General features: G+C 46.7%; 1 protein-coding gene and 1 non-coding gene across 2 annotated transcripts; one reads left to right on the forward strand and one right to left on the reverse strand.

Annotated features, from left to right (window-relative positions):
• The first annotated feature begins 18,066 nt into the window (after positions 1 to 18,066).
• Positions 18,067 to 20,293, forward strand: LOC123063542 (E3 ubiquitin-protein ligase APD2-like). The gene is made up of 9 exons (XM_044487351.1): positions 18,067 to 18,188; positions 18,272 to 18,522; positions 18,667 to 18,769; positions 18,843 to 18,893; positions 18,971 to 19,053; positions 19,169 to 19,318; positions 19,403 to 19,460; positions 19,550 to 19,844; positions 19,927 to 20,293. Exons 1-9 carry the CDS (start codon positions 18,134 to 18,136, stop codon positions 20,003 to 20,005), a joined length of 1,125 nt encoding a protein of 374 aa, XP_044343286.1. The 5' UTR covers positions 18,067 to 18,133; the 3' UTR covers positions 20,006 to 20,293.
• Positions 20,105 to 20,177, reverse strand: TRNAK-CUU (transfer RNA lysine (anticodon CUU)). Its single transcript has one exon. It is a non-coding gene; the product is annotated as a tRNA-Lys (tRNA).
• Positions 20,294 to 20,669: the final 376 nt, after the last annotated feature.

The following is a 20,669-nucleotide window of genomic DNA, read 5'->3' on the forward strand; positions in this document are numbered from 1 at the left end:
GCCGCGTTGCTTTTTTTAGAAGAGCACCGCACTTTATTTCATTCAAATAAGTTTACAGGGATCACTAGTAGAAAAAGGGTCATTTGTTCCGGTTCTAGAGGGTTTTTAGTCTCGGTTCTGGAACCGAGACTAAAGGGTCGGTACTAAAGCCTCCCCCCCCCCCCTTTAGTGGTTGTTTGGATATCAAGTATTAGCTATGGATTTGTACAAAACGAGTTTTAAACCGGTTTTTAGCAAAATCAGTTTTACTAATTGTTTTCTGAATAATCAGTTTATAGGGAACTATGTTTGGAGTTAGGAAAGTATAAAACGAGTTGGTCGGGTTCCTTGTTTGTATAGTGATTCACGTGGCCTTCTCTTCCTCGTGTGTACTTACGTCAATTTCGCTACTGGAGTCCAACTAAGGTTTCATGGTCTATCTGACACAAACTACTCAATTTACATGATGACACGAACATATATAATGTGTTATGCTTTTCCCTATTATATTACCCAGATGATAAAGAAAAACTTTGGTCAACACTCTTGATCTTCGACGGATACAAAGGCGGCTCAACAATCCTGCTATTGGACCTGGCCAAACAGGGTTAGTGACAACTGGTACTACGATCACCGGCGATGAGGACGACAAAGACGACAAGCGGAAACATGTGTCATGTGTTATACTAAAATGGATAACGTGGACATAAGGATGAGGTATTAGTCATGTTTATTATGTTATGGTCATGAGGGTGAGGCATTTAGACATGCTCAGTGAATAATGGCGTGTGAAGGTTGTTTTCTCCCGTTACAACGCACGGGCATATTTACTAGTGTAAGCCTAATATTCCTGTGCCACCCACGCTGGACCAGCCCATCTAAGGGGCGTCTGAGGTGAGGGACTCATTCACCGCGCTGCAAGCGAGGAACAACCGTGGGAGCTATATCTCGTTTATAACGAGATAGAAGCTCCGCTCACCTGAAGGATTTCCATGTAGCTATAGTGTCGGGTCGGCCTAATTCGCGATCAATATATAGTGCATTTTTTATGTGTATTATGTGTTTTTCGTTGCTAGTTTCTTCGGGTTTTATCCTTTTCACTTTTTCTTTTGTTTTTATTTTTCCTTTGACTTTTTGTTCCTTTCTTAGTTTTCGGCCGGTTTCATTAGTTTCTCTTGTTTCACTGTGTTCTATTGTTTTCATCGGTTTTATTTGGTTTTCTTTGTTTTATTTGGTTTTTATTTGTTCCTTTTCCGGTATTCTTAGTTTCTTCATTGATTTTTCTTCGGGTTTCTCCTTTTTCTTTTTCTTTCTATTTCTCTGGTTTCTTTTATTTTCTTATATTTCTTTGGTTTTTACTATTCTTTGTTTTCTCTTTAACACACATCTACATTTTTCATACACACTAGTACATTTTACGCATGCACCAAAAACATTTGCTTGTACAAGTTTAATATTTTTAAATACATGATTAATATTTAAAAAACAATTTTGTGAACAAATTGTACATTTTTGTTATATATCAGGAACATTTTTAATACGTGTTTCACATTTTTTTCAATATATGATTAACATTTTTATATACATGATTAATATTTTTTTTGAAAATTTATGTTTTAAAGTTCAGTTTTTTAATTAAGGCCCTATATTTTTCTTACACCTGAAACATTTTATTTTATACGTTTAACATTTTTGGAATAGATGATTAATTATTTTTCCAATATTTTTGTTTCATGACTACTTTTTGTACACATGTACATTTTTTGTATACATCAGGAACAATTATATGCACCTCTAACATTTTGGAAATATATGATTAACACTTTTTTTATACACAATCAACATTTTTAGAAATTTATGTTTTAATATTCAATTTTTTCAATACATGTTCTATATATTTTGTATATATTAGAATTTTTTTTACAAGTTTTACGTTTTTAAATAGATGATTAGCATTTGTCAGAAACATATATTTTTGGATTTTTAGTCTTTTCAATACACATCATACAGTTTTTGTATACATGTGAATCTTTTTATATACATGTTTAAATAATTTTAAATAAATGGTTAAAAAATTAGAAACATATTCTTTTGTTTATCTTTTTCCATGTCCGTCGTACATTTTTTGTACACATAAAAAATCAACAAATATTTAAAAAAATTAAATGCATTCTTAATAGTTTTTGTCGAAAATGTATGTAAAATATTTACAAATTTGAAAGTATAAACAAAAGTAAAAAAATAAATCAAAAACGAAAAAAAAGTGAAATGAAAACTGAAAACAAACGAGGCAGTGGACTCCGCACGCCTGGGCTGTCCAGTGTGGCGTTCCCCTCACGCGAGGCTACCATCGAAGTCCCGTACACATGTGTGTATGGTGTGCGGAGCTGACGGTAGCTGGAGACACTCGCTTTTGGAATGCATAATGTCTAGAAGCGTATGGGCGCTATCGAGCGAGGAGCTAGTGCAGCATATATGCATGAACAAAGACGATGATGCCAAGGGCTGGTATTCGCCATGAGCGATTCGCTGCCATTGGAGGATTTTACTACACTGATCACTACCCTTTGGGCGATATGGCAACGCTAGACGGAAGATAATTTATGAAGGAGTTTTGCAGACGCCCTATGCTACACAGGCTTTTATTGGAAGGTTTCTTTCAGACCTTTAGTGCTTGTTCAAGCCGGCCCAGGTAGTTCGTACAGCAGGTTCACCTCGACCAACCAACTGGATTCCCCCGGCTGGAGATCACTTCAAGATTAACACTAATGCTGCGGTGTCAAGATGGGGAGGTAAGGGGGCTGTAGCAGCTATATGTCGTGATGAACAAGGTAACTTTCTTGGAGCCTCTTCGGTTTTGGTCAACAATATAGAAGATCCGGAGACTCTAGAAGTGATGGCGATCAGAGAAGCTATGGCCTTAGCAAATGATCTATATATATCCAAAAAAAATCGGTGGCATCGGACTGTAAGATTGCGGTCGAAGCAGTAAGAAAAGGAACCTCTTCATTTTATGGAGCGATTGTGCTGGAGATCAAAGAGACATTTAGAGCTTTTATTTCTTGTATTTTCTTACATGAGTTTAGAACCTTGAATATCGAGGCACACAAGCTAGCAAAGCATACACTATCGCTAAAGACCGGTCGTCATGTTTGGTTAGGTCCCCCGACAGACTTTTTTTCGTCCATGTAAACCGTGTGACTGTTGAATAAAAAACTTTGCGAGTTTGCCTTGAAAAAAACCATCGAAGTCGCGTGGAGTAGCCGCGCCCAGGTACAGCCCCTGCCCGTCCACAACAAACCTACGGAAATGTTAACGCCCACACGTGTGGGCGTTCACCACTCCGTCCACACGCAAGCATCGCCGTTGGTTTCGTTTTGCACGAATCTTGGAGCAAAAGGGCTGGTTTTCGACGCCACGTTGGACGATTCTAGTGTGCGGTGTGCGAGTGGGTTCGCCCGCACGGTAGTTGCCATCCCGCGGTCAGCGGTTGCCACTGAGAGGCGTGCAGTGGAACTGCCATGCGCCCGCACGCCACGGTCCGACCGCAGTTGACGTCAAACACGTCGCACACCCCTCCACCCTCTCCCTCACGGTTCCATTCACTCTCCCCCGCGTCGCATTTACTGGCACAACCCACTCGCATTACAGTCCACTGGAGGAGAAGGCGAGGGGAGAAGGCGACGGCGGAGGCGGGACAGTCGACGGTGTTCGCGGGCGTTGGTGGTGCTCGTCGGAGCGGAGCGGCGTCGCCGGAACGCGCGCAGGTCGAAGGCAATGCTCGCTTCATCTATCGCATACCCTCCCTGATTTTGTTCCCCTCTTTCCTCCCTGTTAGATTTCTAGATCCATTCCTAGAAATCCCGGCGATTCGGTGGTGCGCCGGCGTTCCCGCCGCTGCGGCGGTGCACCATAGTTGTGTGCCTGCCGTTGCTTCGTGGGAGTGGGCAGTTTCGTCGCCGCCGCTGCGGCGGCATCATCGGTGAGGCTATGCCTGCTCGTTGGCAACGCATTAGTCTTGCATTTGGATTTTGAGAGTTGTCCGCCGGGTTGTTTTGGTGCGGATTGGTTCGAAATTTGGGGTTGCAGCCATTTCGCGCGAGAATTGTAAGGGTGATTTTGAGGTTGAAGCAGTTGCCATTGAAACCTAGATCTAGTCTAGTTTTGGGGTTGAAACTGCAGACTGTGGCGAAATTGGCAGTATGATTGAACGTGAAACAAATGTGCGGCAACTAAACTACCTGAAGAAACGTGGTAGTTGCCACAAACGTGTTCTCCCATGTGGCAACAGATTTCCGAAAATGACTGTCATAGTTGCCACCCCAAAACGAGGTGGCAACTAATTTCATTGAACTCCTGTGGCAGTTGCCACACGCATGCTCTTCCCATGTGGCAAATTTTAATTCTGCTGAACTTGTACGATAAGTAACCAGAAAAAATATGCTTTCTGAATGTGGCAACTATGGCAGTATGACCGAACGTGAACAGGTGTGTGGCAACTAAACTACATGAACAAATGTGGCAGTTGCCACAAATGTGTTCTCTTCTGCGGCAACATATTTTTGGAAACTGACTGTCATAGTTGCCACAAATGTGTTCAAGCTCACACACAAGGGGGGCAACTAAAATTTACTGAATGAATGAGATAGTTGCCACATACACGCTCTTGAACGAGGCAAACTGATTTTTTACTGAATTTACATAATAGTAACCTCAAACATTCTTTTTCATTTGTGAGACTTGTTTTTTTTCTGAATTATTTGCGACAGTTTCCAAACTTTGATAGTTGCCACAATCGGTAGCACTGGACGGAACTAATGTGCACATCGAGTTGGCGTGTTTGCCACTTTTGGATTTTGTATAATCATGTTGCAATACAGTATGTGAATATAATGTCTGTTGCCACAATACAGATATGACAGTGTGGCAAACTGGCTGCATAGTATGGCAACCACATTTGCATTCAAATAGTTAATATTTTTCTGTTAGGTGGCAACTGCTTACCCATTTCATTTTACATTTTCGCCATTAACAATTTGGTCTGTTCCTACATCAGCATAATGGCTCGTGGCGATCATCAAAGTGATGATGACGATTTCATGGATCCACCTCAACGTAACCAGGCAACTGGACGGAGAAAAGAGGGCGATGAGGTAACTGTCCGCACACCCGCCCCCCTCCTCCTGATTTATGTTATTTGTTGGCAGCTAGATCTTTTTTATAGTCGTCCATCATGAACTAAATTTTCATAACATTGCAAAAACATGGCAACAGCTCAACACTTTTGTGTTTGTTTTTTGCAGAAGAAGAAACGTATTCGCAACAGAGCCTCCCAGGAACGTCTGACCGTGTTGATTGACAAATTCACTGACGATCAAAAGGGAGCTGCTGCTGAGATGGGTATGCAGGTTCTGATGGATGTCCGGTGTACGAACCTTGTCAACCCGGTATGCGACTGGCTTGGTGAGATATACGATCCCGCCTCCAGGGAATTCGTGATCCCGGGACGGGGAAGACTTCCATTGAATGAGGAATCCGTGTTCTGCACTTTGGGTGTGCCTCGGGGACATATCAAAGTCCCGTACGAGGTTAATAATGAGATCGAGGAAGAGCTGTTCGCCCGTTTGTTTCCTGGGTTGGAGGCAATGCCGAACACGTCTGTACTAGCAGATTCTCTGCAGGACATGACGACGCACGGAGAAGTTTTCAAGATGAAGCTACTCATGTACCTCATCTCAGCTGTTTTCGCGCCGACCACTTCTCTTCGCCCAAGCAACAAATGTTTCCCCATCCTGGTGAATGATCCATGCTTGCTACTGCCAGTGTTTTCGTTGCGTTTCTTCCCTTTTGATTTCTGACGCGGCAACCTTTTTTGCCCTGAAATTTTGTGTGGTGCAGGCGAATCTAAAAAACGTGAAGAGTATGAACTGGTGTAAGTTTATTGCCGACTTTCTCCACGATGTTTTCAAAAACAAGATGTACCAGAAGGGTTGTCGTCTGCACTTAATGGTATTTTTTTTCACCAGATCTCTGTGTGAACTCTTTGTTTATAACGTACTTTTTATTTCATGCATGACAATCTGGTCATAACAAGATGGCAACTGCCATAGTGACAATGTGGCAACTGCCATAATGACAACGTGGCAACTGTCATACTGACAATGTGGCAACTACCTTCATATTAGCATGGCAACTGCTATCACAGTAGGATGACAACTGCCATCACACTTTGATGGCAACTAACACATACATATTATCGTTGGATCATACATTATCCTGCTCTTTTTTTTCTGAACTACAAATTAACCACGATGGCAACTGATATTTTTTTTTCTTTGCAAAATTGTTTTAAATCAGCTCATGTATGTCGACTGTCTTGATCTGTCCACCGTGGATTTCACCGGGATAGGAGGCCCGCCGCCTACTCACAAGTTTACCGTTTCTGCGTGGACCATCAGCACTGTCAAGGCTGTGCTTGCCGCAGACAGGGCAACTGATGGCACATATGGAAAACTACAGGTTAGTTTTTGTTTATGTCTTTTTCACACGGCATGCTTACAAATTTGACACGACGCAACCGTCCGTGGTTTATAAGGCATGCTCACAATTTCTTTTTTTGTTTTTCATAGCTGATGGCCAAGCATGCTATAGACTACAGCGTGTTTGGGGGGCCTCAAAAATTTGAAAAGTGGATGGACGTGCACTCAGCTCCGTCTTGCCCTTCTGAGGTAATCAAAATGTCCACATCTACGGTTTGCCGTGGATTACGTGTTGATGTCGCGGAAGCGAATGCAGTACGGGCGTTGTTTTGTTGATGCTTCTTGTTTTCGTGCACAGGCGAGGGCACCAGTGGAGCATCTAATTAGGCAGTTTGCATCCGGAATGACCGGCCTGCTCGGGAAGTTAGTTGAGGGGTGGACGTCCCTCAGTGCCTCTGACAGCGACGCGGTTGCGAGGCAGTTCACTTCATTTGTCCCAGAACGTACACATCGGCCAACCGGTTGCCGTGGCCGGTATGACTACAACAGCTCCCAAGAGCCCGGTGACACACAGGATGATGTGGATGGAGACGCTGGCCTCAGCAAGGACGACGACGATGACACCGATGGCGATGAACACGCTGAAGTTCGCACATGCGGCAACAAGGGCAAGGATGCAACAGGTGCCCACCCACCGGAGAAAGTGAAAAAACATACGGCTGCGAGAGGCGAGGGGGTTTTGCCATCAAGGAGGGGGAGGGCTCCAGAGGATGTTGGGCAGGGTTCTGCTGGCAAGAGGTCTAGGATCGATCCCGTAGCTGCCAGGAAGAGGTTCGACTCTCAATTTTAGTTTTCTGCTGTGTATCTCTTCTTTGGAAAAATCTCATCCATTTCTTTTGCACTTATTTTTTGTCAAGCGCGGCAATTAGTTTGTTGTCTGACAATTGCCACCTTCTTTTTTCCTTCCATCTATTGCGTGCAGTGAGCCGACCGCTGGTGGACGAGCAGCTACGAAGAAACAGGCGCCAACGCCAACCCGTGTTTCTGCTCGCTTGAACAAAGGTGCCCCCATTGCCGGTGACATCCCTTCCACCAGGTCTTCTGCTCGTACGACGACGACCAACACCGGGGATCCTGTCGTGTTGCCTGACCTGAGGAAGGCAGTCAAGAAGTAGGTTTCTCCATGTGCTTTTCATTTGAGATAGCGGTTTTTTTCTTGATTTTTCAATGCAACTGGTCTGCTTTTGTCACATGTTCTTCTGTTATCATCCCCCACGAGGCAACTGCTGTTTTTTCCAAATGATTTCTTCCTTCATTTTTTAAATGTATGGCAACTCCTATTTATCTTTACATGGCAACTGGCATCTAGGCCAAATGGCAACTATTTCTGTACCTAATGGCAACTATCATCTTTTTTTTACCATTTTCTTCTGAGAGTTCATCCCCCACCTAATTTTGAAATTGCATTCCTCACAGATCAGACATTTCTATCATTCCTTTCAATTTGCCTAACTTTGACAACTGCTGCTGTATGGCAACTGCTAACTATGGCACATGGCAACTCATGACCCCCTTACATGGCAACTACCAGCTTTTTCCACTTGTTTTTAGTTTTTTAATGCTTCTATCATTGCAAACATATTTTTTTGTTCATTTTTTTCATACCATTTTTCACGTGCTTTTTTCCTTCGCAGGGTGAAGAAGACTACTACGCGCGGGGCCAAGCATATCAGTAGAGACCCACTCGAACGCCTGCATTCAAAGTTGTCAACAGGTGGCAACTCAGATGTACATGAGGCGCCAGGCGACAATACTGCTGCTGCACCGTCAACTGCTCCCACTAACTCTGATGCAAGTGGCCGACCATCTCCGCCGGCTGCAGATGTGCAGGCTAGAACAACAGGCATCCGTACATCGGGGAGTGACGAGTCGGTATCCGCCAGGACAGCTGAAATATTGCCAACTCTTCTGGCAATGAAGGATGCTGCTGTGAGCCATGCCACCCCATCAGCAAGCGTCGAAGTGGATGCTCCCGAGACCAACCTAGGCAAGGAAGATTCCCGCTCATCTGACACTGATTCCAAGCGCGTGCCTGGTGTCTCACCTGTGTCCATGACAGAAACGGCTGAGGCGGCACTTCACAAGGATATGCCATCTGCATATGAGAATCCTGGCACAACAGCTCCAACTCCTGTCGGTGGAGATACTGCTAAGGCGACCGTTTCGCGTGCTGGTCTTCCACATAGGCGTCGTAGCCCCCGCAAGCAATCAACAGACATACCCAACGCTCCGGCTGTAGCTAGGAGCAGGAGAGACGAATCTGGTTATGTTCCTGCGTCCACACTGTTCCCGCCACCTGCAAAAATCAATGTGATGGAGAAACCGCAAGACCGGAGCACACCTGATGCAGGTGTCAAGCCGGGCACGAGTGACGCAGAGGAACGCCCGGAGCAGACTGTGCCTTCACCCGCAGCGGAAATCCCCAGCATAAATCTGCGCACTTCCAGGCTCCCAGTCAATGTCGGTGTCTCCTACAGTCCAAACAAGAAGATTGTCATGAAAGCTGCGGCTGAGACCGCTGACAACACGCCCCGCCCTGCAAACAAGGCCGATCATTTTGTAGCGGCCGATTCAGATATGTTTGTCGATCTTTCACCCTTGGATTCTGCCCCGAAAGTCGTTCGTGGTCCGGCCAGTAGGAATGAGAGGCACCCAATGGCCTTTACCCCACCGAGCTTCAGCCTTGGCGTCAGTCAAGATCAACCGGTGGTGAACGATCCTATACCAGTTGCCTTTGCTTTCCCAGGAGGCATGCCCGCAATGATGGCGCAGCCAATGGTCGAGGGCAGGAAGGCTGTCAAGTTCGCAGAGCCAATTGTGCAAGGTACACTCATCACGCACTTACGATTTTCTTGTATACATGTTTGTAGTTTGACTTTTGTCCCAATCACATTCTTTGGGGGTCCTCACTTGTGACGGCAACTGCCATGTGACAACATGGCAACTGGATTTGATGCACCATGTCACCTACGTTTTTTTCTTGCTGCCATGCTGCGTTTGACATTTGGGCAAGCACGTGGCAACTGAAGTTATTTCAACATGGCAACTGTAGTTGCTGTCACATGGCAAATACTGTTCAGTACACATGGCAACTGGATTTGCCACATCATGCCACCTGCATTTTTTCTACCATGCTGCATTTTTTCATACGGCATTCACATGGCAAGTGGAGCCGACACAACATGGCAACTGCAGTTGCTGTGACATGGTACATACAGTACAACTAGGTGGCAACTACAGTGCAACTACATGGCAATTGTATTTGCTATGTCATAGCGACTGTAGTTGGACCACCCATGGCAACTGCCCCACTTTTTCTACCTACATATCACATCATGGACCTTTATCTCCTCACAATCCATCTGTTTTTGGATTTTATATGTATCCTAACCCACTTTTTTTTATATTCATTGCAGCCACCCCTGAGGAGATTTCACCGTCACTTGATGAAGTTTACCGCATGATCGAGAAGACAGCATTGCAGAGGAGTTCCTCACGGGGGCAAGGGCAATCAAGTTCCAATGTGCCTGCAGATACGGTATCTGAGGATACCATTAGGAGTGTCACCCCTAGTCCTGTGAGGCAGCAGAGGGTAGTTCACCCACCCCCCGCGGAAGACTATGAGCCCGAATTCAGGGCCACTAAGGAACAGACCCAGCTGTACGATATCGTCAAGCGTTTTGGAAATGCGAGGACCAACAGCAAGCACATGAAGGAGCTGAAAGTGTAAATTACCATACCCCATAATCTCTCATCTTGCTTGCTCTTTTTTTACCATTTATCTACTTCGTACTTTTTATAAATGGTCCGCTTACGTTTTAGTTCTTTCATATATATTTTTTTACTTAGTAGGCATGATTCTTCCATGCTATATCGTTTTCATACAGCTCATGTTTGGACAGAACGAAAGTCATTCAGTGCGGAGCGACGTACGTCGACCTGGGTGATCTTGCCGAGTCCGTGAGGCCAAACGGAAAAATGTCGATGAATGTAGTTGCATGCGGGATCGACTACATCAACAATCACACCGATGTATGCGCCGACAAGATAATCATGCATTACAGTGTGACCTGCAAAATATGGGATGGTGACTTCCACCACAAAATCCTGAGGAACAATTTTGCACAACACGATGACTTCAAGCTCACACTGAAGAAATATGTGAGTACTCCTTTCTTGTCTGCACCGTTTTTTCACATGGCGTGGTTTTTTGCCAGAACCTGTACTTGTGTTTGTGTGGCAGAAGTTTTTCATGTGGCAACAGTTGCCGTGCACACTGACTTCTTGATTTTTTGTATCCCCATGCAAACTATGTGGCAACTTGATAGTAAAATACATGGCTCATTTTGTTCATACAATGGACGGCAACTTTCTTTTCAACTACTCCCACCCATAATCAAACATTCTACGTGATTCTAATTTTTTTGTCCCTCTGTTGTTCTTTCATGTGAACTTTGTATCTCATTTCTTCACTTTTTTAAATGCAGGTCATGTTCCCCATGTTCCAGGAGCTTGCACCACACGACCGACACGACAAGTGTGGTCACCACTATGCGGTCTGTCTTGACCTGAAGAACCAACGTATCGAGGTGCTTGATTCAATCCGTTCGGAAGCTGATGCAGACCTTACTACGCATGCCGAATTATTCATCAAGAACCTCAAAGAGACTTGGAACCGTCACTACGAACATTCAAAGGTCCAGATCAGGCATTTCCCGACTGAGTATGTGGCGACTGTGAAGCAAGGGAACACGTAATTTCTTTTAACCCGCTCCTTCATGTGCCATTTTTACATCAATCCACCCCCTCTTTTTGTTGACACATCTGAACTGAAGTCCATCTTTGCTGCAGCTGTCCATTTTTGCGTGTTCACCTGAACTCTTTTTCCTCGTGCAGGACGGACTGTGGCTTTCACGCGCTGGAATACTTTGCAAAGTGGGAAGGCAGAATTGTCCCCGTTATCACAGATGCAACGGTCGTTGAGCTCCGAAAAATCTGCACATGGAACTGGCTGACGAATGAAGATTTCAACAAGCGGTCCGGAGGACGCGAGTTCGTGGAGGAAGCTGTCAAGCAAGTCATCAAGAAGTACAAGTGATCACGTGGCGTTACACACCAGACGCACACCTTACATTCTGTTGTTGAGGAATGTAAGGTACTATCTCTCTGTTCTTTGTCGAAAACTATGTTTTGTGTGCTACGTTATGACTGCAACCTCGTGTAGCCTACTATGTAATGGTGGCGTGTTAGCGACATTTTTAGTGTTTTCTGTAATACATGTGTGGATGTGAACCTATTTTAGGCGTTACATCAGATCTGTTTTTATGTTTATCATTACGACAGTGGTTTCGTCGTTTCTAGCATTGTTTTTTGCTGTTTCGAATGCGTCTGCGATGTTTTCAAAAAAAAGATGGCAAATGTAGTTCAACAGACATGGTTAGTGAAAGTCATCGTCATTTTTTCATTTTTGGCTGTTTTGCTTGTTCTTTTTCATCGCTAATTGCACCGGCTAGCATTGGGTAGGTTTATCATGTAGCCATAACCTTTGCTGCGGTTTATGCACGTTTACGCTTTTTTTCCAACCTGTTTTCCCATACATTGCACACAACACACTATGTGCTTCTAAACCGCATCGTATTTGTCATGGGGATATATGCCATGCAGAGTCATTACAAAAAGCATCCGGAAATTTTCAGTACAGCTAACATGGCAGATACATCATAAATAACATGGCAGATCCAGTACAACTTATATGGCAAATCCAGTACAACTAACATGGCAGATCCAGTACAACTAACATGGCATATTTAGTATAAAGTAGCATGACATATTTAGTATAAAATAGCATGGCTTATCTAGTATAAAATAGCATGGCATATTTGGTACAAAATAGCATGGCAGATTAACTACACATAACATGGCAGATTAAGTACCCATAACATGGCAAATGCATTTATCCATTCAATGAATTTTCCTTCTACTTCTGTCCCCCCTCAAGAGTCATTATCCCAATTAAAAAAATCCAATCGTATAGGGGTACAAAACAAAATGTCCACATGGACCATGTCACAGCGCCCCGATTTTTGCTCATTGATTGCCCGCCCCTTTCTTTGTTTTCTTGTGTTTTGCTTGAATCTCCAGTCCCGACTTGTACCTTATCTCTCTCGGATGACCCTTTGTGATGGAACGGGGTGGGTTCCTGACCTGGGTTTGTGTGCTTGCTGTTCCAGATCCTATCTCCGAGTTTTCAGACGATGGCCCCGTGGATGAAGGCACACTTGATGTGCGGGGGAACCGGTGTAAGGCTTCCTCGGCTTTCCTTTTTTTGATCTCATCAAGCTCTCTTTTCAGTGCCTTCCTGTATTTTTCTGCGACTCTCGCTGTGTCATCACTCTTGCACGCTTCATCAATTAGCTCAGCATAGTTCTTTGTCAGCACAACGTGCCTCACGGCTTCCATGGTTGACTCAGGTCTCTCGTCATGCACAGCCAGAACTGCGTGTGTTGTCTGCGGCGCCAACGTGTCGTCAGCGTCCCAAGTCCATCGCCTCCTTATGAAATGGCGGGGCATGCGTGTCACAACGTTCATGTCCATGACTTTTAGTATGTGACAGCACACAATGCCGTCCCGTTCGAATTTGCAGCATTGGCAGTAGTACTCGCCTTCGCCTATCGAGGCTCTAACGAAGTAGTTCCTTCCTTTGTCCGCGTCTTCAGGTTCTGAATCTGACATGCCCAAAATAGAACACACCTTGAACGTATGTTCGTCCACCCGGAAAGCCGTGAACATGCTGGCACGCTTTACTTCTTCCTGGAATCTGCAAGTTTTGTGTGTTTTCTGTTAAACTTTCGTGCGATCTTTTTCTTGTACACCCTTATGTTGTCATGGAAATAGAAATACATTTTGTTTGAACATGGCAAACATAGTTCATTGAACATGGCAAATATATTACGTTGAACATGGCAAATGCAGTGCACTACACATGGCAAATGCATTACAACATACATGGCAATTGCAGTACAATAGACATGGCAATTGCAGTACATTTTCAACTGGATATCGTCATTTCCACACCAACATTCCCCAATGGAAGCACATTGCATAAAACATGGCAACTGCATTTTTATTAAACATGCCATCTAAAGCTGAGTAAACATGTCAATTGCATTTCAAAAAAAAGGGCAGATGCATTTCATTAAACATGGCAACTGCATTTCAGCATATGTGTCGCCAATATAACATTTTTTTAGCATTTTTTGACATTGGCATTTGCATGCCAACATGCTCCAATGGAAGCACAGCGCATAAAACATGACAACTGCACTTCATTCAACAAGGGAAATGCACCCGAGCAAGTATGCCAAAACAAAATTTTCATTTTAACATGGCAACTGCATCTGAGTAAGCATGGCAAACAGTATTTCATTAAACATGGCAGCTGCATGTCATGGCAACTGCATTGCACTCTATAAGGCCCCTACTGACTTGGTGCTTTTTATGCAAATAAGACTGTAATGCAACTGACTTACTTGTTAAAGATCTTGTTGGTGTATATCTTGCTCATTTGCCTCTCCATCGGTAAATACGTTAGCAATTTTGGCTGCTTTAGGGCTATGGTCGCTTCTTGCTGTAGCTCAGATCCCAGAATTTTTTGTTGCAAAGCTGTGTACTGCTTGGCAAACTGTAGCAATGAGTTGCCAGGGCTGACGTACCGCTTTAAAACAGCATTGAACCCCTCGCTGCGCTGTGTAGTCTGCAGAAAGGGGAAGAAGCACTGCATGAAGTAGGCAGGCACCCAGTACATTCGCTTCTCCCACAGGCTAACAAGAGTCTCGTTGTCCTGGACTTGATGTGTTTCAGTCATGGCCATCCAGCTCCTTTCAAACTCCTCCACCGTCAAGCTGTGGTCCACGCACAGCTCGAATGCCTTGTGCAGCTCTGGACGGTCGGCAAAGAACGGTCCTAGCATCTCCTCAGCCTTCTTTATAATGTGCCACCTGCAGTGCTTGTGCACTGCCAACGGAAAGACCTCCTCTATGCCTGCACGCATGCTGAAATCTTGGTCCGTTATTATGTTCATCGGAGCAAGTCCATCCATGCACTCCAAGAAGGTCTTGAACAGCCAAACGTACCCATCTGTGTCTTCGTTCCGGACGAGGCCGCATCCGAACTGCAACGACTGATTGTGGTTATTTATTCCTATGAACGGAGCGCATGGCATCTTGTACATATTGGTGAGGTACGTCGCGTCGAATGAAATGCAATCTCGGAAATGTTTGTAGGCTCTCCTTGCAGCACCATCCACCCAATACATGTTCCTGACACGGTCCTCATCGTCCAACCTTATCCTGTAGAAGAAATCTGGATCTTCCTTTGCTTTCGCATCGAAGTAGGCTATTGTGGCCTCTATGTCTGCCAACTTGCTCTCTCTATGGTACTTGGCCTGTAGGTCTGTGACGTCAGCTGGTATGTACGGTATTGCTACTCAGAGTCCCCTTTTTGCTGTGGATGAGAGATAGTATCTGTACCATTCTTGATGGACCGACGTTACAATCATGTAGCAGCTTTACGAATTTCCTTTCGACGGGGGTGAACCCTCTGTGGGCGGTTAGAAATTTCACCAGGTCGAACTTCTTTATGAGTTTGTGGTTGTGCTCGTCTGACCACCCATGTTGCTCCATCTACGTTTAGCTTACACCGGACAGGGCACCCCGTCTTGAAAATGATGCCTCTCTTTCGTTCCGGAGCGACAGGCGCAACACCTTTCCCCTTCTTGTTCCTCCGTGCCTTGTGGCACCTCATCTCACCTCTGCTGTACTCATTAGTTTTCTTAATTTTCCTATGGTACTCGGTGTTGACCGCAAATCCATGGAACTTTGCGTATGCCTGGTAGTATTCCTTTGCTTCTGCGAACGATCCAAATCTCTGCCCAATGTATGGTGGCTGAGGTACCACGATCTCGGATTGCCCACCATCTTCATCCTCTTGTGCGTCGTCGTCAGTTTTATCATTCGCTTCAGTATCGGCGGCAGTTCCATCTACTCGAGTGTTGCTAGTGCTTGTGTTCAAAGGGGTGCTCGTCGGCATTGCTGGAATGATTGCCATTCCCGACTCTGAATCGAAATTGTTTGCGGCATGACAGTCTGCTGGCTGGTGGAACGCGTCTTCCGTGCGCTCAGAGCTCCCCGCAGTAGATGTCCCCGCACCGCTGTTCACTGTAGTTGTAGGTTCTGTAATAGAAAAAGCAAGCACGAGAGTAAGATTTTTTGGTTGAATAAGATGTGTACCACAACGGATCACACCATCTTCGATTGATTTGGCACGACATATTTTCAAACAGCAAGCCGTGAGACTGCGTGTGGACATGTGTGGCAGCTGTAGCTGTCCAGTCATGGCAGGTACTGTTCAACAAACATGGCAACTATTGTTTTGCCTACAAAAAACTACAAACAACAAATGTAGTGATGTTTTTTGTGGTTCAATTTTTTTCCTTACCTTGTTGTGCTGCATTTGGCCATCTTGTGTGGTCTGTGACACCAAAATGTCGTGCTCCACCTGCAATTTGTGAAGCTTGCCACGGGACGATTGCCGTGTCACCACCAGCGTAATACGCTGTAAGCATAGTAGTGGTTGGTCAATTCATGGCAATTTGCAGTTTGTGCTAGCACGGCAACTGCAGTCGCCCCTGATGTGGCAACTGCAGTTTTACTGGCATGGCAACTATAGTTGCATCGGCATGGCAACCGCAGTTGTTCCTCCATGGCAACTACAGTTGCGATGACATGGCAACTGTAGTTGCTCTGGCATGGCAACTGCAGTTGTTTCTCCATGGCAACTGCAAGTGTCCACTGATGGCAACAACAGTTGTTCAGGGATGGCAAATGTAGTTTTAAATTCATGGCAATTGTAGAAGTCCAGTCATGGCAATTTGGAGCTGCCAACTATGCCCCTTCTGCTAATTGAACATCCGCAACTTCACTTTTTTTATGGACTGACCTGTGTATAACGTCGATGGCAGGTACATGGGTGCTGGCTGATGCCACGTGCTGCATGAAGGCCCTGCATTTTCACCCGTGATAACTCGTGAGTCCTCTTGCCAGTTTTTTTGCATGTCCATTTTTCACGTCCACAGCAGTATGTGTTTTTTTTTGGTTTTGCATTACCTTGATTAGCCATACTAGCTAGTTGAGGTTGGTTGCCCGTAAATATGTCAGTGTTAGCGCCTTGTGACTGAACTTGCCATGGGGCCCCCCTGAGAGTGTTTTGGTCATAAGAACCTGCAAAAAAAATGGGAGTGTAGGACATAAGTAGAATGTCATCTTCATCGTTGCGAAGTTGGCAACTGCTCTCTTCTTTTTGTTTCCACGCATCATACCTACGCCTGCATACTGTTCTAGTAGTGGCAGCAACGGCCCTGCAGAGATGAGTTGACTATACTCTGCTGCATCCCAAGGCGGTGTTTCTGGCCTTTGAGAACCCCAACCATCAGCGCCACCTTCGCGATTCATCCTTTCCGCGTCTAGATTCTTTTCCGACATGTTCTCAATCACTGGATGATCAAAAAGGCATCAATAATCCACAAGAATTGTATTCTTCTGCTGCTTGCACATGGAAGATAGGGATGGCAAGCAACAGGTCAAAATAGGTGGCAATTGTCATCATACACAAGCGGCAACTGTCGTTACACACCTAGTGGCAATTATTTTTTCCCACCCTCTTCATTCAAAAAATCGTCCTTCCTGCCCTTTTTTAGGGATTCCTACTCATCCATTTCATACCCAACTACTTAAGTGCCTAAACTAGGCACCTAAGTTAACCTCAAACGTAGTACATGGCAGATCTGGTGTATTCTGCCTGGCAATTGCGAATATACACCGAACCATGCAGTGTTCTACCCCTATAGTATGGACCCAGTACAAGATCGGGAGATTTTCAGCCTTAAGGATGAGAGGGAAGGACGAGATCGAGAATTTTTCACCTGGTTTTAGTTGATCGTGTCTGGAGGGCTCGATTGGAGTGGGCGGCTGGGGATGGGAAGGGTTAGGGTGTAGTTTGGGGTCGGAGCGCCCTACGGATCTGCCCTGGTTGCCATGGCAACCAGGGATGGCCGGCGACGGATGTCGGGGTTCGAGAGGTGGGGGACGATGGCGGCGTACGAGAGAGGGGATGGATCGGAGGCGTGGATCGGCTGGGTCGTGCGGGCAGCCGGTCTTCTGGCCCGGACAGGGCAGTGCGGGCGGGGTTGCCACACACCGAACGTGCGGGCCGTGCTTTTGTGCGCTCGGACGTGGTCGTGCGGGCCGATCCCCGTCTATGCCGCACGAGGCGTGCGGGCGGGTTCTTATCGACGCCATACGTGTGGCAGTTATTCGGACCCCAAACCTATCAAAAAAAAATCCACAACAAAGCTGAACAACCGTCTCACCGTTTCGGCCGCTGAGACCGGTCGTTCCTCCAGGAGCCTTGGGACCGGTAGGTAGGTGCTGAGCACGCGCGGCCTCGCAGGCTAGCAAAGCAGAGCGCCCTGGCCCTAGTTTCAATGGCCCCACCCTCGCGCCAGGAGTCCGTCCGTTCGGAGTCCATCTATCTCTCGCACGCTTCCTCTCCTCCCGGCCATGGCGGCGGCAGCGACGTCCTGCTTCGTCCTCGTCCTCGCGCTCTGCCTTCTCGGTCAGCTACACGCACAGTTGCTACGGCGTTGTAGTTAACTGACATCGACGTTTCGCTCTGATGCCTTAATCGTGCGTGTGCAGTGTCCATGGCGCTGATGGCGGGGCACTACTACGGCCGGGCGGAGCTGGTCGCCGGCCCGGGCTGCTCGCGGCTCCTGCGGGCGAACCCGCTATTGGTGCAGGACATCACGGTGAGGACTGCGGAGGAGGAAGAAGGGTCGGGGGCGAACGGGCTCGTGCTCTACGGGCTCGCCGAGATACCCGGCCTCGACGACGTGCCCGCGGTGTGGTCGGAGGCTCGCCGCGTCGTGCTGCCGGCCAACTCTCACAAGGTACACTGCCCCGCACTCGTGCTTCCGCCGTGTCAGATGATCGATACTCAACACGCGTGATTCAGAAGTTCAGACTAAGCTATGTATAAAAATGGTGTGAACTAGAGCTACATGTCTTGTGTATAAACGCGCGCGCGCATGCAGGAATGGGTCTATTTTCTGAACGAAGGTAGTCAGATCGAGGTCAACTACAGCGTCGAGCCTGTAACTGGACTAACCAATCCACTCCGGATCACCATTGCTCAAGGTAATAGAGGGTTCTGATTAATATCCTAAAGCTACTATTAGTACTCATGTGCTGAGATTTGGAGCTTGCACAGTAGCAGGTAAGGAAGGCTTCACGCAGTGGTCAGAGGAACCATCGGTAAACGGTAAGCATGCACCGTCAGAGCCTCTGAACCGCAGCTATGTGGTAACATTACAAGATCCTAACCTTGCCAAATCACAGGAACCGGAGCAGTTAAGCAGATCATCGATTCATCCGACGACTACTACGTCACCGTCAGCAACCTGCGCGACCAAGACACAACGGTAACAAAGTTGTAGAGTGGCATCCCATCCCATCCCATGTTCGGCCGCCGGTGTGATCGATCTTGGCCTGTAACAGCAGTTGAGCGGACTACTGATTTGGGTTTTCGGCATGCAGGCGACGCTGGATTTCAGGATCAGCTCCGTGCTCTACAACACGAGCGGAGCAGAGTACGCGTGCTCGCCGTCGCCGGGCAGCTCCGGCTGCATCTACACGCTGCCGATACTTGGGGAGAACGTGGCCGTCCTGTCGTCTGGTCTGAAAGAGGTGAGGACATACCTCTCAACATTCAGCCACGGTACGGGCACTGTTGTGAGCTTCTGAGACTGGACTCTGACGATGCATGGGCAGGGCGTGAAGGTGGAGCTCTCGTACGGGCCGCGCTGGATCATCTACTTCGTCGGCTCAGGTAGGGCGCAAATGCAACCTCATCTCAGCCCGATGAAATCACGCCACTAAAATGTGTAGCTGAATGTTGTTGATGCGTACGTGACGCAGCCATCCTGGCGGTGGCGCTGCTGCTGCTGTACGAGGTGCTGAGCGTGCTGCTCGGGTTCTGCTGCGCCGTCGTGGCCGACCAGAGGACGACGACGACGGCCTCGTTGCTGGAGAGCAAGGAGGAGGAAGAGGGCGGGAGCCGGGGCTCGTCCTTCGAATCAGTGTCCTCCCACGACGGCGAGGCGGGCGACGAGGAGGAGGGGCGGCGGCTGTGCGTGGTGTGCTGCGACGCCCGGAGGGACTGCTTCTTCATGCCCTGCGGCCACTCCGCCACCTGCCACGCCTGCGGCACCAAGTACGTATCTTACGCGCAGCTTTTCGTATTCTGCCATGGAAGGGTATAAGATCATGGAGGTGATGCTAGTGATGTGTGGCAGGATTGTTGAGGGAGATGCTAGCTGCTGCCCGTTCTGCCGGAGGAAGCTGAAGAAGGTGAGGAGGATCTTCTGCGTATGAGCGACATTCTGATCTCATGAAGGTTGGCTGGCTTGGCCTGTGAGGAACCAAGGATGAACATTTCTGACTGTGAGGGCCAAAAAAAATCATACCAAAAATCGCCCACCGTGGGGCTCGAACCCACGACCACAAGGTTAAGAGCCTTGCGCTCTACCAACTGAGCTAGACGGGCTTGGTGAGCCGTAAATAATTAGTAGTTGGTTACTGTGACTTTCCGATGCGAAGAGCGTAGAATGGTGTTGACTACCTTGTACTAGCACTCTATGACAGCCTGTCAGCGGTTGCTTTGACATCACGGTGTTATCAGTTTTTCTTTTATGATGAGCATCGCGTGTTATATTCCAACTAATAGAGTGACTCCAGTCAGAAGAAATACACATAGTTGCGAAAGAAATTACAAGGGTGGACACCTAAGACAAGAGCCAAACACGAGACGAAAGACAGAAAACGGAGTGGGAAACTGACTGAAGAAGTCAAACCAAAATGGAGCGGCTACACGTCAGTCGATTAAAAAAATTTTAAGGGGTTAGTCGATTTTCATCTTTCAATCTCCATCGTTGGATCTTGATCAAACGCCCAGAACTTTATCTTCAACCTCAAACTTGATCTGTCCTGAGCCGCCGGCCTAACCACCGGTCCCCACCCTCCCCGAAACCACCCCTAC

Source organism: Triticum aestivum, chromosome 1A (assembly GCF_018294505.1).
Source record: "Triticum aestivum cultivar Chinese Spring chromosome 1A, IWGSC CS RefSeq v2.1, whole genome shotgun sequence".
Classification (NCBI taxonomy): Eukaryota; Viridiplantae; Streptophyta; class Magnoliopsida; order Poales; family Poaceae; genus Triticum; species Triticum aestivum.